The sequence below is a fragment of the Cucurbita pepo genome, chromosome LG14 (genome assembly GCF_002806865.2).
Source record: "Cucurbita pepo subsp. pepo cultivar mu-cu-16 chromosome LG14, ASM280686v2, whole genome shotgun sequence".
Lineage (NCBI taxonomy): Eukaryota > Viridiplantae > Streptophyta > Magnoliopsida > Cucurbitales > Cucurbitaceae > Cucurbita > Cucurbita pepo.
Window position 1 is genome coordinate 6425441 of NC_036651.1, and position 12330 is coordinate 6437770.

Consider the following 12330-nt stretch of genomic DNA (forward strand, 5'->3'; position numbering starts at 1 on the left):
GCGTACTCAATTTCCCATACATTTGATTTGACCCGTGCAAGTGAGATACACCACTCTAAGGAAGACTCTTAATCAAGACTGCAGTTAGAAATCATTTATTGTGCAGCTTTAGGCATTTTGGCTTGATGGAACTTTGAAGGGTTTTGAAATTGTTTGAAATAACTTAATCCTAAAACGATGTTCCTACATCTATAATATAAATGTTGGATTATGAAGAATACTTGTCACGACCCGAATTTTAAGGGTACAAAACTCGGATCGAAATTAAAATGATGAAAGCGAAAATAAAATAAAATAAGAAAATACGAGAAAATTAAAATCAAATTTATCAAAAGAACCTTCCATTAAAATACAAAATTACATCTAATTATAAGATGATAACTGGTCAAATTTATGAGAAACGATGTAAATGAGTTTGAGATACAATTACAAAACAAAGTACAAAAAACTCACATAAAGATGAACGGACTGTAAGCCCAAAAATAAATAAATAAACAAATAAAAATTATTATTATGTATAAAAAAAAAAAAATAATAAATTAATAAATAAGTAAATAAAAATAAAAAACCATTATTCCCTCTTTTCTCTCCCGCAAGTCACTTTCCCAATAATCTCTCCTCAACACACCTCACAATCCTGCCAAATGAAATAGAAATGAAAAATCTCAGATTTGAGAAAACAGACATGCCTTCATCAAATTTATAGGAGATGGGTTGACGGAGATGATCAAGATTTACGTGGGAGAGGGGAGAGAGATTTGAGATTTCTCCGTAAGTTATATCTCAGATCTCCTTTTCTTTTATCCAATTATTTAGTTTTATTTAGCAATTTAATTAGAAAGATACGTCATAATCAATAGCAGAAACAAAATAGAATCGATTAAATTGACCAGAAGTAATTGCCAACCTAATTGAAAAAGTAACAAACAAAAATAAAAAGAAAGGATTAAACAGATTTAACTAATCAGAATTTCTTCTCTCCGGCAAAAACAAAAACAAGCACAAAAAGGGTTCAGATTCAGTTTTGTTTTGGTAGAAAGAGATATTTTGCTGAGAGGAGATATTGCATCTGAAGAGNAAAGGATTAAACAGATTTAACTAATCAGAATTTCTTCTCTCCGGCAAAAACAAAAACAAGCACAAAAAGGGTTCAGATTCAGTTTTGTTTTGGTAGAAAGAGATATTTTGCTGAGAGGAGATATTGCATCTGAAGAGTCAGTAGTTTTCCTTTTATTTTATTTAATGATATTAAGAGTCATTCTCAAACAAAGAGAGATAATTAAAGGAAAGAAAACACAGTAAGAGACAGAGAGGGAAGACTGTGAATATAATTGAAAATTATCTGGAAAATGTTAAAAGGATATTAAACACCATCAGATAAAATAGAATATCTGGTAAATTTTGATGAGTATTAAATGGTTTGTATGAAAATAATACTATAACAAACATATATAAATATTTCAACACCTAACTCAAGCAAAGACCCTAACGTTCAAGACTCTAACGTTCACATGAAGTATAACACATGGGTCAACATAAATTAGAGAAATAATTTTATAGAGTTCAAACTTGAAACTCATGTCATGGGCTCACATAGGTTGACTTGGAGTTCAATGGACTTTCATCAAGGATAATGACGGAATCGAACTTTCATTAAGGATATATTCGTGACAACGACTTAAGCTAATCAGGTAAGTGACCTTACTATCGGCAAGGTTATATTTGATGTTGACACGTGCCCTGTGATTCTGCACATGTCATATATATTGATATGTGTGAATTGTCTGAGGATCGATATGCTTCCTATATGTTATGTTATGTTATGTTATGTTATTATATGTGGATTGTATGATAATAATTATGGTACGATGTGCTCTAGGAGATGTTTGAGATAGGGTACGAGAAGGATGCACAAAACGAAATGTAACGATAGGAGTAAGATACGTTCATGAAACGTTAGAGTTAGGTTACATACCGGAGTGCTATGGATAGGAGAGATTGATGAAAGAATACGGTTAGGTTATGGGTAGAAAGGGATAGGTTTGTGATAGATTGATAGAACGATAGCGTTAGGGTACGTTCTTGTGACGATATGACTAAGGTACGTCACGTAATGATATGTCTGTGATAGGTATAAGAACGTTAAGGCTATGGTAAGTTAGAGAACGATATGACTATGAAGTGTTTACGTTATGACTTGGTTATGATATGATACATTGTATGCTAGATTATTGTGCTTAAGTACGAAATCATGTGAACGTGAATGTATGTTATTTATGCTGCTTAGTTGATGTGATATGAATGCATGTGACGATGTGTGGCCCTTGTACGATTATGGCTTGTTGTATGAGTATTGGAATGTAACTGAATGAATTGTATGACATGAAATACGGTAAATTGCATGATACATAACCCCGCTAGGAATATGTATGATATGTAACGAAATGAGAATGAGAATGACATGTAAGCATGAAAACGTGACACGGGGTTATGTTCATTAAATGATGACTGTAGGACTAGTGGGACCTCATGCATATTGTGTGATCATGCATTTGGGGGGATACCCCTATCCCATCACGAGGGTACGGACGCGTACATCCAAATGGCAGGACAACGATCGTTATGCCCTGCATAGCGCTGCCGTGACGGTTTTAGTTTTAACGGGTCCCGGTGGGCCCCCAGAGCATGCCCACCGGCTAGGGACAGTGGCCCAGCGGTGTGCGAACTAGCTGGTGAGCCCATACTCGCACGTATGGGCTGCGTGTAGAGTATATGGTACACGTCCACGATTACCTGTTAGGATTACACCGTAGGGAAAACGAAACGAAACGAAACGAAACGAAACGAAAGATAGGTCCCATCATTTCATTGCATGTGATTGTTGCATTTAACCCCAGTAGTGGGGTCACTTACTGAGTATTTCTTTAAATACTCAAGCCATGTGCTACTACATTTTTCAGGTTAAGGCAAGGCATTCCTGTACGGCTGACGACGGCATCGCAACTCGAGATCATGGCACATGCATAGGATAGTGGTATTCATTTTCTTAGACTTAGGATAGAATAGGATGTTTTAAACTTAAACGCTTATTTATTTTATTTCGGGTCTTTTGTTGTGTCGTTTTAAAGATGTTTTCGAAACACGTAAGTCCATGGCTGTGTTTTAAGTTAAAGGTTATGTTTTATGGAATTTAAGTGAAGTCTTCCGCATTCAATGTTTATGGTATGTATATAGTAGCGACTTTAAATTAAGTAGAAAATTTCGGGTCGTTACACTGACGCTCCAAAACGATCCCCTCTATGACTGCGTAGCTCTCAAATACTCATCCACCTCGATCTACAAGATACAAACACCTTAAAAAAGAAGGAGAAAGAAGATGCGTATCAAAATATACTTAATAAGCAACTTACTTGTAGACTCTCATAGCATCCTTGACCTAATAGAAGACCACGAGCTTTACTCTCAGCTCTAGGTGAAGAGCTCTTGTTGTTCACATAATTAAGTAACTAGTTTAGCCTATGCTGCAACAATACTCTGTATATGTGGTTTAGGTGCTACCTTAAAAAACTTTCTCTATTAGGCAGAGACAACATGGTGATTGCTAGCCTACTTGTCATCCATGGGAGGTTAGTTGACAAACCTATCCGATCATGTAGTCGTTCAAGGTTAGGGGGAGCGACACCCTATACATGTCAACTCTATTGACTACCCGCATGATCAATGCCTACCTACAGGACAAATCCATCATGCAAGGTAATCCAAGCAAACTATCAAGTTACACAACTCTAACCAACCTTACGCCTAGCTCAGTGATACCGTATCGAAGTGAAATGGGAAGTAGAAGTACTACAAACATTGTACCAGCTGCTATCGGCCTAGGTAGCTAGATTTGTTTCAACGTTATCATGATGGTTTCTTAAAACGTGTTTTTTATAGGACATATACATCAAATTCATCAAATTTTAACACGCTCACAAAAAAAATGAAAAATATTGATCTTACCTCAGTTTTTTTTACCTTATGCTTTAAATGGTAAAATTAGGATTTTTCTGGTCTAGGTTTTGATTTTAAGGTCTGTATACAAGGTTAAATGTTTTGTTTGTTTTGAATTTTAATCTCACGAAGTCTCTAGTAGACTAAGTATAAGAAAAGAAACTTGCTAACACACTATTTTCAAATATGAAAAAATTACAAATGCTACCCCTTTGAGAAAAAAAAAAAAAAGAAAAAAAAAAAGAAAAAAGCTGGAATCAATCAAATTTAAACCTTCCTAAAAAAAAATTAAAAATTAATGATCATGATTAAATTCTTTTATTTGAGGTTTTAAATGACAAAATTAGAGTTTTCTTGTAAAAATTGGACACTCAAAGATTTTGTATCTTTTGAATTTTAGTTTTCAATCATCTCTAGTAAAATAAGAATAAGAAGGAAAAAAATTCCTAATTTGCCAACGACATTCATTTAAAAAATGAAAAAAGTCGTCAATGATACCCTTTAAAAAAAATATATAGAAAAATGGTCAGTGAACAAAATTTTTAAGATGTTTATTTACTGAATATTTGTGTCACATTCATCGAATTCCTCACATCTGATAGTAAGAATCGTTCTTAATTATCATACAAAATATTTCAGTGACGGGTTTGATTAAGTTTGAGAGGATGGGGGCTTGAAGGAGGAAGCCTCCACCCAGCTTCATTACACCAAACATGAGCTTGAGTTCTAAATCCAAACCTAGAGAAAGCCAAGGCCATGCCCAAATAGGCTCTAATAACTTGATTTGTAGAGGTGAAGCACCAAAATATCCATTATTATTAGATATGAGAAATGTGCTAAAAACAAGCCAAACCAAACACAACCCATGTGGTTCTTTTACTAAATCATCCTAATACCACTAAAATCGGACTCCTAACACGATGCTTCCCATTCGACCATGCAAGTCTCCCAAACATAGCCCCCCGACGATAATCATTTGGCACTCTCTTCAACACAACCGAGAAGCTCTTCTCTTCACCGGTTTTAGTGAACTTCAAAGTATTTGGCTCTACTGAAACCGAAACTCCTGGTGGTGCCTTGACATTAGCAACATACGTGCTTGGACTTCCCACATTCTTCACTCTTCTTTTGATCCTCACTACCTTTGATCTCATATTATCTATCGTGATTGATGGATAGTTCAAATCTGTTACTTTGAATTTCTTTGAACAAACAAATGAAGTATCATTCGAGAATAGCTTCATTTGTGTTTTGTTGTAGCCTCGAGCACATAGGTAGTTCAAATAGTCTTCAATGGAGAGGTCGTAAACAAGGCCTGGATTTGCTGCTTTGTTTGGGTTGACATGGCCTGCACCATATGCAAATGAGTTTGCTTTCTCCTTTCTTGAGCTTCGTATTGGATTTAAGTTATTGGCTTTCGTTCGAGCTGCCAAACAAAACTATTAGTTTTTCAAGATTTAAGTCAAATATTTTTTAACGTAAAATAATGCAAATACAGTAAATAATATCTCTTACTATTCATTGTTTGAAAATACACTAGTTTAATTAGTCTTTGAACTTTATAATGATTGAAGAAGTTCAATTAACGAACCTGTAGTCATGAGTGCAGATCTCATAATTGCTGGACTCCATTTTGGATAAAGGGTTTTGAGAAGGCCAACGATACCAGAAATATGAGGGCATGACATAGAAGTACCAGATAATATAATAAATGGAACTCGTCGTTTATCAAAAGGTGCACCAGTTGGTGATGTTGCTTCCGAATAAGCGGCTAATATATTCACACCAGGTGCTGTTATATCAGGCTGAAAATCAAAAAAGATAAATGAAAAACTCAAAAAAAATTTATGGTTGGCAATTGGCACATTAAACTTTGTACTAAAAAGTTACTCAAACACACCGTTCTTAACCCACCTTGAGCATTGAGGGTTCAATTGTGTTGGGACCTCTGGATGAAAATGTAGCCATAATTGGTGCTGGTTTGACTCCCGATTCTGTCCTCACACGAGTCACGTAAGCCATTGGAGTTCTAATTCAACCACAAAACTTGACATATGAGTCCTACTTCAACTTTCTTAAACTTCTAAAGGACTTCAACTTTCTTAAACTTCTAAATTTGTGTTTAATAGGTCATACATTTAAAAGTGTTGAAAAAGTCATTAAAACTTTTAATTCCTATGTCTAATATATCTGTAAAACTTTATAAGATGTCTAATAACTCATACGATCTTTATTAAAGTTTAAAGACCTATTAGTAAAAATTTGAAAATCCAAAGACTCGTCGAACTAATTTATGAATTGAGTGACGAAATCGAGACATACCTAAAAACTTTAAAACAAAACACATGTAATTTTCCAACCAAAGTTCATGAATAAATGGAAAAGGTGATGGAATATGATGGAATAATTACTTGGTAGAGTTTATGTATTGGTAGACTAATTCACCATCATCGTAGCTTATATGTGAAGCAGGAAGTAAGTGTGCATCAGCCATAAGTCCATCCCCATCTACCTCGTCATCAACAAGAATCATCGCAACAGCACCTGCTTGAGCAGCCACATAACCTTTGTCCACTCTTCCATTGTTCCCTCTATGGCAAACTACAATTTTTCCTTTTACCTTTTTAGGATCAAGAGACCCTCCAAGACATAGTAGGCTACAATATCAAAATAAAATTTGCTTAATATCATGTGGTTACTGTAATTTTGTTTGCCTGAATCTTGAAACATACACGGTAAAAAAATATACTCACGCGTCCATTTCAGAGCTATTGTTGTTTTTTGCATCTAAAGCACGTATCAGTGGGTAAAACTTCTGAACTGGCAATATTTTATTAGAAAGACTTCCACCCTGGTATTGACAATTGAAGATAATTAAAGACAACAAAAAATATGATATATATATAACACCATAAAGAAATTCAAAAGGAATTTATATATTTATGGATCAATACACAATTAGAATTTATATAAACAGCTGTTAAACACTTAACTATCTAGAGTTAACAAATGTCAAACACTAATATGTTAGTTAAATTAAAGTGTTTGTGTTTCATAAAATAGTACCTTAATGTGTCTCTTGTCTCCAAGCGCCACGTAAGTGGTAAAAAGCCTGTCCGTTGTGCTAGCTCCCACGGTTATCAACCATGGTGCGACATTTGCAACAGTGCCTGGAGATGGTCCTGAGTTTCCAGCAGAACAAACGACAGTGATGCCGTTCTTCACTGCATGGAAGGATGCTATAGCTATTGGATCATCATGAAATTCTAGAGGACTTCCACCGAGTGAAATAGACAGAACGTCAACTCCATCACTAATGGCAGCTTCAAAGCCAGCCAGAATGTCGGACTCAAAGCACTCACCAAGTGCCACAGGAGGCCAACATACTCTATAAGCAGCGACAAGGGCTTTAGGGGAACCCCCTTTTGCAGTACCATTACCATTCCCAAAAATATTTGCTTTTGAAACGAAATTGCCTGCCGCGGTGGATAAAGTATGTGTTCCATGCCCTTGATCATCCCTTGCTGTTGAGTTGAGAGGCCCCACCATCGATGCATACCCTTTGTTGAAATACCTTGCCCCAATCAGCTTTCTGCATTTAAAAGCTTCAATTTTACATCGATATCAAATTTGCTTGAACACAACACAAACACGATCAAGAAAGTTCTATTATCGATTTTATATAAGAAGAAAATTCAAAATATGATGAGTTTATGCATTTATAAGTTAGATTAATATTAACTTTATAATACTAGTGTTGAGTGTATATCTACCAACAACAGTTTTTAATTTGTGCTTAACATATTAGTCAAATAAAAATGTCTGTGTATCTTAGTGTAAAAGAATTAAATAGAAGTGAAGTAACCATAAGAGATTTGATGCAAGGGACCTGTTACAACTAAAATTGGAGCCACCTTCACAACTTCCTTTCCATCTTTTTGGGATAGGTCCATATCCTTCATCACTAAAGCTCTTTGATTCTGGCCAAACACCTGTATTGATCGCAATTACAAGAAGAAAAGGTATCCAAATTATTACCAAAGCTGACGAATGTCCAAGAACTTACAAGAGGAGAGGAAAACAAGACCAACCTGTGTCAAGGTTGCCGATGATTGTAGATTCACCAAAACTTGCAAGATTCCAAATTGAGTTTGAAGGAATTCCATCATGATTCTCAACTCCAAGAAAACTCCACGAGTTTGTTGTATGCAGTTTTCTTCCTCTATTTTCATGTACTGATATCACATCCGGATGTTCTAAAAAGATAAGGAGAGAAATACGATCTTTATAAAATAGAAAAAACAAGTCTTGATTAAGTACGGTTTCGTTTTTTAAAAGTAAGCTTATAAACAATACTTTCAAATTATGAGTTTCTTTCGTTTGTTAATTTGTTATTTGCTTTTTAAATGTTTTCAAAATTGATGGTGAATTTCACTTCATTAGAATCGGATGAATTAGTTTACTTGCTACATCTTCTGCAACTTTCTGATCAAGAACAGCTGCAAAACCATTGATATGTCTATTGTATGAGTAAAAGATTGCTTCCTTAGCTGCTTCATTGCTGTACTTGGAAACAAAAACATAAGAGCGTAAATGAAGAGTGAGAGTTCAACAAATCTACACTACATGATTTAAAACTAAAAGCTTCACCTTCCTAACACAGATCCAAGTAGATTGTAGTGGGTTTGTGTTGCAAGTTGGAGATCAAGGGCAGAAGGATTCAAGCCATGTGAATGTGATCCCAAGTAAACAATATAAGACTGCACAACATAAACAAAACGTTTCAATATCTAAAACCCAGTTGATATAAACATTAAAAAGGATTTATAAGTGATGATTGAGTAACCTTCTTGGCTGCAATGGTGGATGTTTGCAAAAGGGAAAAAAGAAAGAATGAGAGAAGTAAAGGAGGAAGATTGAAGGCCTCCATTTCTTTTCCTCTTTCAGAATAATGGTTCCTTCCTCCTCATCCCTTCTTCCTGTATTTATAACGTTGATGAGTGCTTTATTTGAAGAAATTATTAAGAAAATTATGGTAAGAAAATGAAAATTATTTAACAACTCATCCTCCTCCAGAAACATGGAATCAAGAATGAATATGTTATGGTTATATGGTCATGTCCCATTTGACAGCCAACATCATCCTCTTTAATTTTGTTCATACCACCTTCCCAAATAGATACAACTTTTTAAGCAATGGAATCTCTCCATTTTAAACCCTTTTAAATTTATTACAAATTTTAACTCGACATAAATAATAATATAAAAATATTTTAATTCTATTCAACTTGAGCATAGTTCAACCGATTTTAATATGTATAGCACTTGAGCATAGTTCAACTGATTTTAATATGTATAGCGGATTAAGATCATATAAAACTCAAAAAATAATAATTTTTTTTTATATATATATTATCTTAAATGACGTCTTATGTTTGAATATATAGTCTTATCGAACTCAAAACAAAATTATATATATATTTTGTTTGTAAGCTTGATATTACATCTTAGGTTTGAATTTTGTAAAATATTAGTAATGTCGTTTCTTTTGTTTGTTAATAAGCTAATGTATGGTTGATGTATCTTTAATTCTTTGTTAGATTAACGAAAAATTAACATCAAATTCATATTAATTTCATCTTTCCTATGTTTGGATTTAATTTAATGTAATTAAGACTTTAAACCGAATTGTTTTTTAATTATTAGTTTATAATTTTTAATAGATTATATGTATATTCCTTTATAAAGTAATTTCTTTTCTAAATTTGTTTAAAATTGATATTCTATTAAAATATGAGAGTGAATCGTTCAATTTTTTTTTTTTTTTGTTGTTATTTTTCCAACGCCTTGACAATATTAATTCCATTTTTATTGTATAATTTTTATTTCCTTTTCACCGTAATTGCCCAAAAAAATTATAAAAAAAAATTATTAAAAAAAATAATAAATAAATAAATAAAAAGAAACTCTTCTCCATTTCTGTGACAACCTTTCCTCTCCTTCTCCAATTATCTCTCCTCAACCTATATCCTTAAATTATAGTTACTGCAAACAAAAGCAAATAGAAGGAAACAAAAAAAACAACAAAGGAAAAATGAAAATATTTAGCCTTTACCCAGTTACAGATTCACATGTACACGAGATAGATTCACCTGTGGATTTACCTAGTTACAGATTTACCCGAGATAGATTCACTTGTGTATTTACCCAGTTACAGATTTACCCCGTGACAGATTCACCCGTACATGAGATAGATTCACCTGTGGATTTACGTGGAGAGATATTGTCAATAAGTATATATTAAATTTTCCTTTTATTTTATCATCATTCATTTTTTTTAGAAATCACCGCCAATTATACATTCTTCACTAATCAATTATATGTTAGATCAGTTATACTTAGATATTCACTGAATCATTGCAATTGTTTAGCTTTGATTTAGAAACTAAATGTCTATGAACTCTAGTAAATCACGTCTAGTATTAGATTAGTAAAATTTATATAAGTAGCTAATGTTGGATGATTGAAAGTCCCACGTGTGCTAATTTAGGAATGATCATGGGTTTATAAGTGAGGAATATTAACTCCATTCGTATGAGGCCTTTTGGGGAAACCCAAAGTAAAGCCATGAGAACTTATGCTCAAAGTGGACAACATCATGCTATTGTGGGGAGTCGAGAAGATCTTTAAACATAATAAATATAGATAAGAAAGAAAGAAAAAAAAATTAGTGAATTCAATTAAAAACTTGAACTAAATACTTTGAAAAAGAGATTTTTAATAAAAATAAATAAATTTATATATATATATATANATATATATATATATATATATATATATATATATATATATATATATATATATATATATTTTGAAAGAAATAATTTTATCGGAGTTTAAACAAACGGGTGTCATGATTCACAGGTTAACTTGGATTTTAAAGGATAGAATCAAACTTTTATTAACTTGGCTTTACTATTGGCATGGTTATAGTTCATGTTGACACTTGCCCCGTGATTTTGCACGTGTCATATATATTGATATGTGTGAATTGTTTATGGATCAATTTGCTTATGATTTGATATGTATATGTTATAATATGTGAATTATTTATGGATTGATTTGCTCATGGCTTACGGTACGATGTGTTCAATGATATGTTTGAGATAGGATACGAGAATGATGCACTAAACATAATATAATGATAGGAGTAAGATATGTTCATGAAATGTTATAGGTTATGTATGGAAGTGCTATGGATATGAGAGATTGATAAAAACGATATGGTTACGATCAATTGATAAAAGAATATAGTTAGGTTATGGGTAGAAAGGGATAAGATTATAATAGATTGATAGAATGATAGCGTTAGGATACGTTCCTGTAACGATATGACTAAGGTACGTTCATGTAACGATATGACTGTGATAGGTATAAGAATGTTAAGACTATGATAAGTTAGGGAATGATATGACTACGAAGTGTTTACGATATGATATGATATGATTATGATACGACTATGGTACGACATGTGAATGACGGATATATATATGTTGTGATATGATATGAAATATGTTATGGTACGAGATATGTGATAAATTGACATGTTTATGATATGATATATTGTGATACGATGTTATGGTATAATATGTATATGATGAAAATTGTTATGTCCGGAAGCATGAAATGTTATGATATGACATATTTATGTACTTTGAATGATATGATATGATATGATTGACATGCAAAACGACGAACTAGCATGAAATACAACCCCACCGTATGTATGAAAGATATGATAAATGATATGATAAACGACCATTCATCCTTCACGATAATACAGACCTATACGTTACGAGGCAGGAAAACGATCATTGTATTTATCATAATGTTGCAATGATCAAGTAGGAAACCGATCATTATATTTATCATAATGCTGTGACGATCAGGAAAACGATCATTATATTTAACCTAGTGTTGTCATGACGGCTACTATTTCTAATGGGTGTCCGGCATTAGGAGCTCCCAGAATATACTCGCCAGACAAGAAAAGGGGCCAGCAGTGTGCGAACTAACTGGTGAATCTATACTAGTCATTAATTTTTTAGCTCGGTTACCTCAATAATTTATTAAATTTTGTAACATTTTTTTTTTGGTAATTTAGGATTCCCAGTTCACGACCATAAACATTGTAATTTAAAATTTCCCTTTAAGCTATTTAATTTCCGTTAAAAAGATAAATTTTTTAGATTTATTTATGAATTTGTAAAATTACAATATTTTTTCTTACCTCTCAGTTTTGTTTATAATGTCGGGTAACAAATGCTTGAAAAAGGA

At 33.1% G+C, this 12330-nt stretch overlaps 1 protein-coding gene across 1 annotated transcript; it reads right to left on the minus strand.

Moving 5' to 3' along the window:
• Positions 1-4877: 4877 nt before the first annotated feature.
• LOC111810770 (subtilisin-like protease SBT5.4) lies at positions 4878-9163 on the minus strand. The gene is made up of 11 exons (XM_023697549.1): positions 8840-9163; positions 8644-8753; positions 8457-8554; positions 8085-8249; positions 7883-7985; positions 7060-7585; positions 6747-6844; positions 6405-6650; positions 5908-6022; positions 5585-5798; positions 4878-5419 (listed from the first exon to the last, which is right to left on the minus strand). Exons 1-11 carry the CDS (start codon positions 8921-8923, stop codon positions 4878-4880), a joined length of 2301 nt encoding a protein of 766 aa, XP_023553317.1. The 5' UTR covers positions 8924-9163.
• Positions 9164-12330: the final 3167 nt, after the last annotated feature.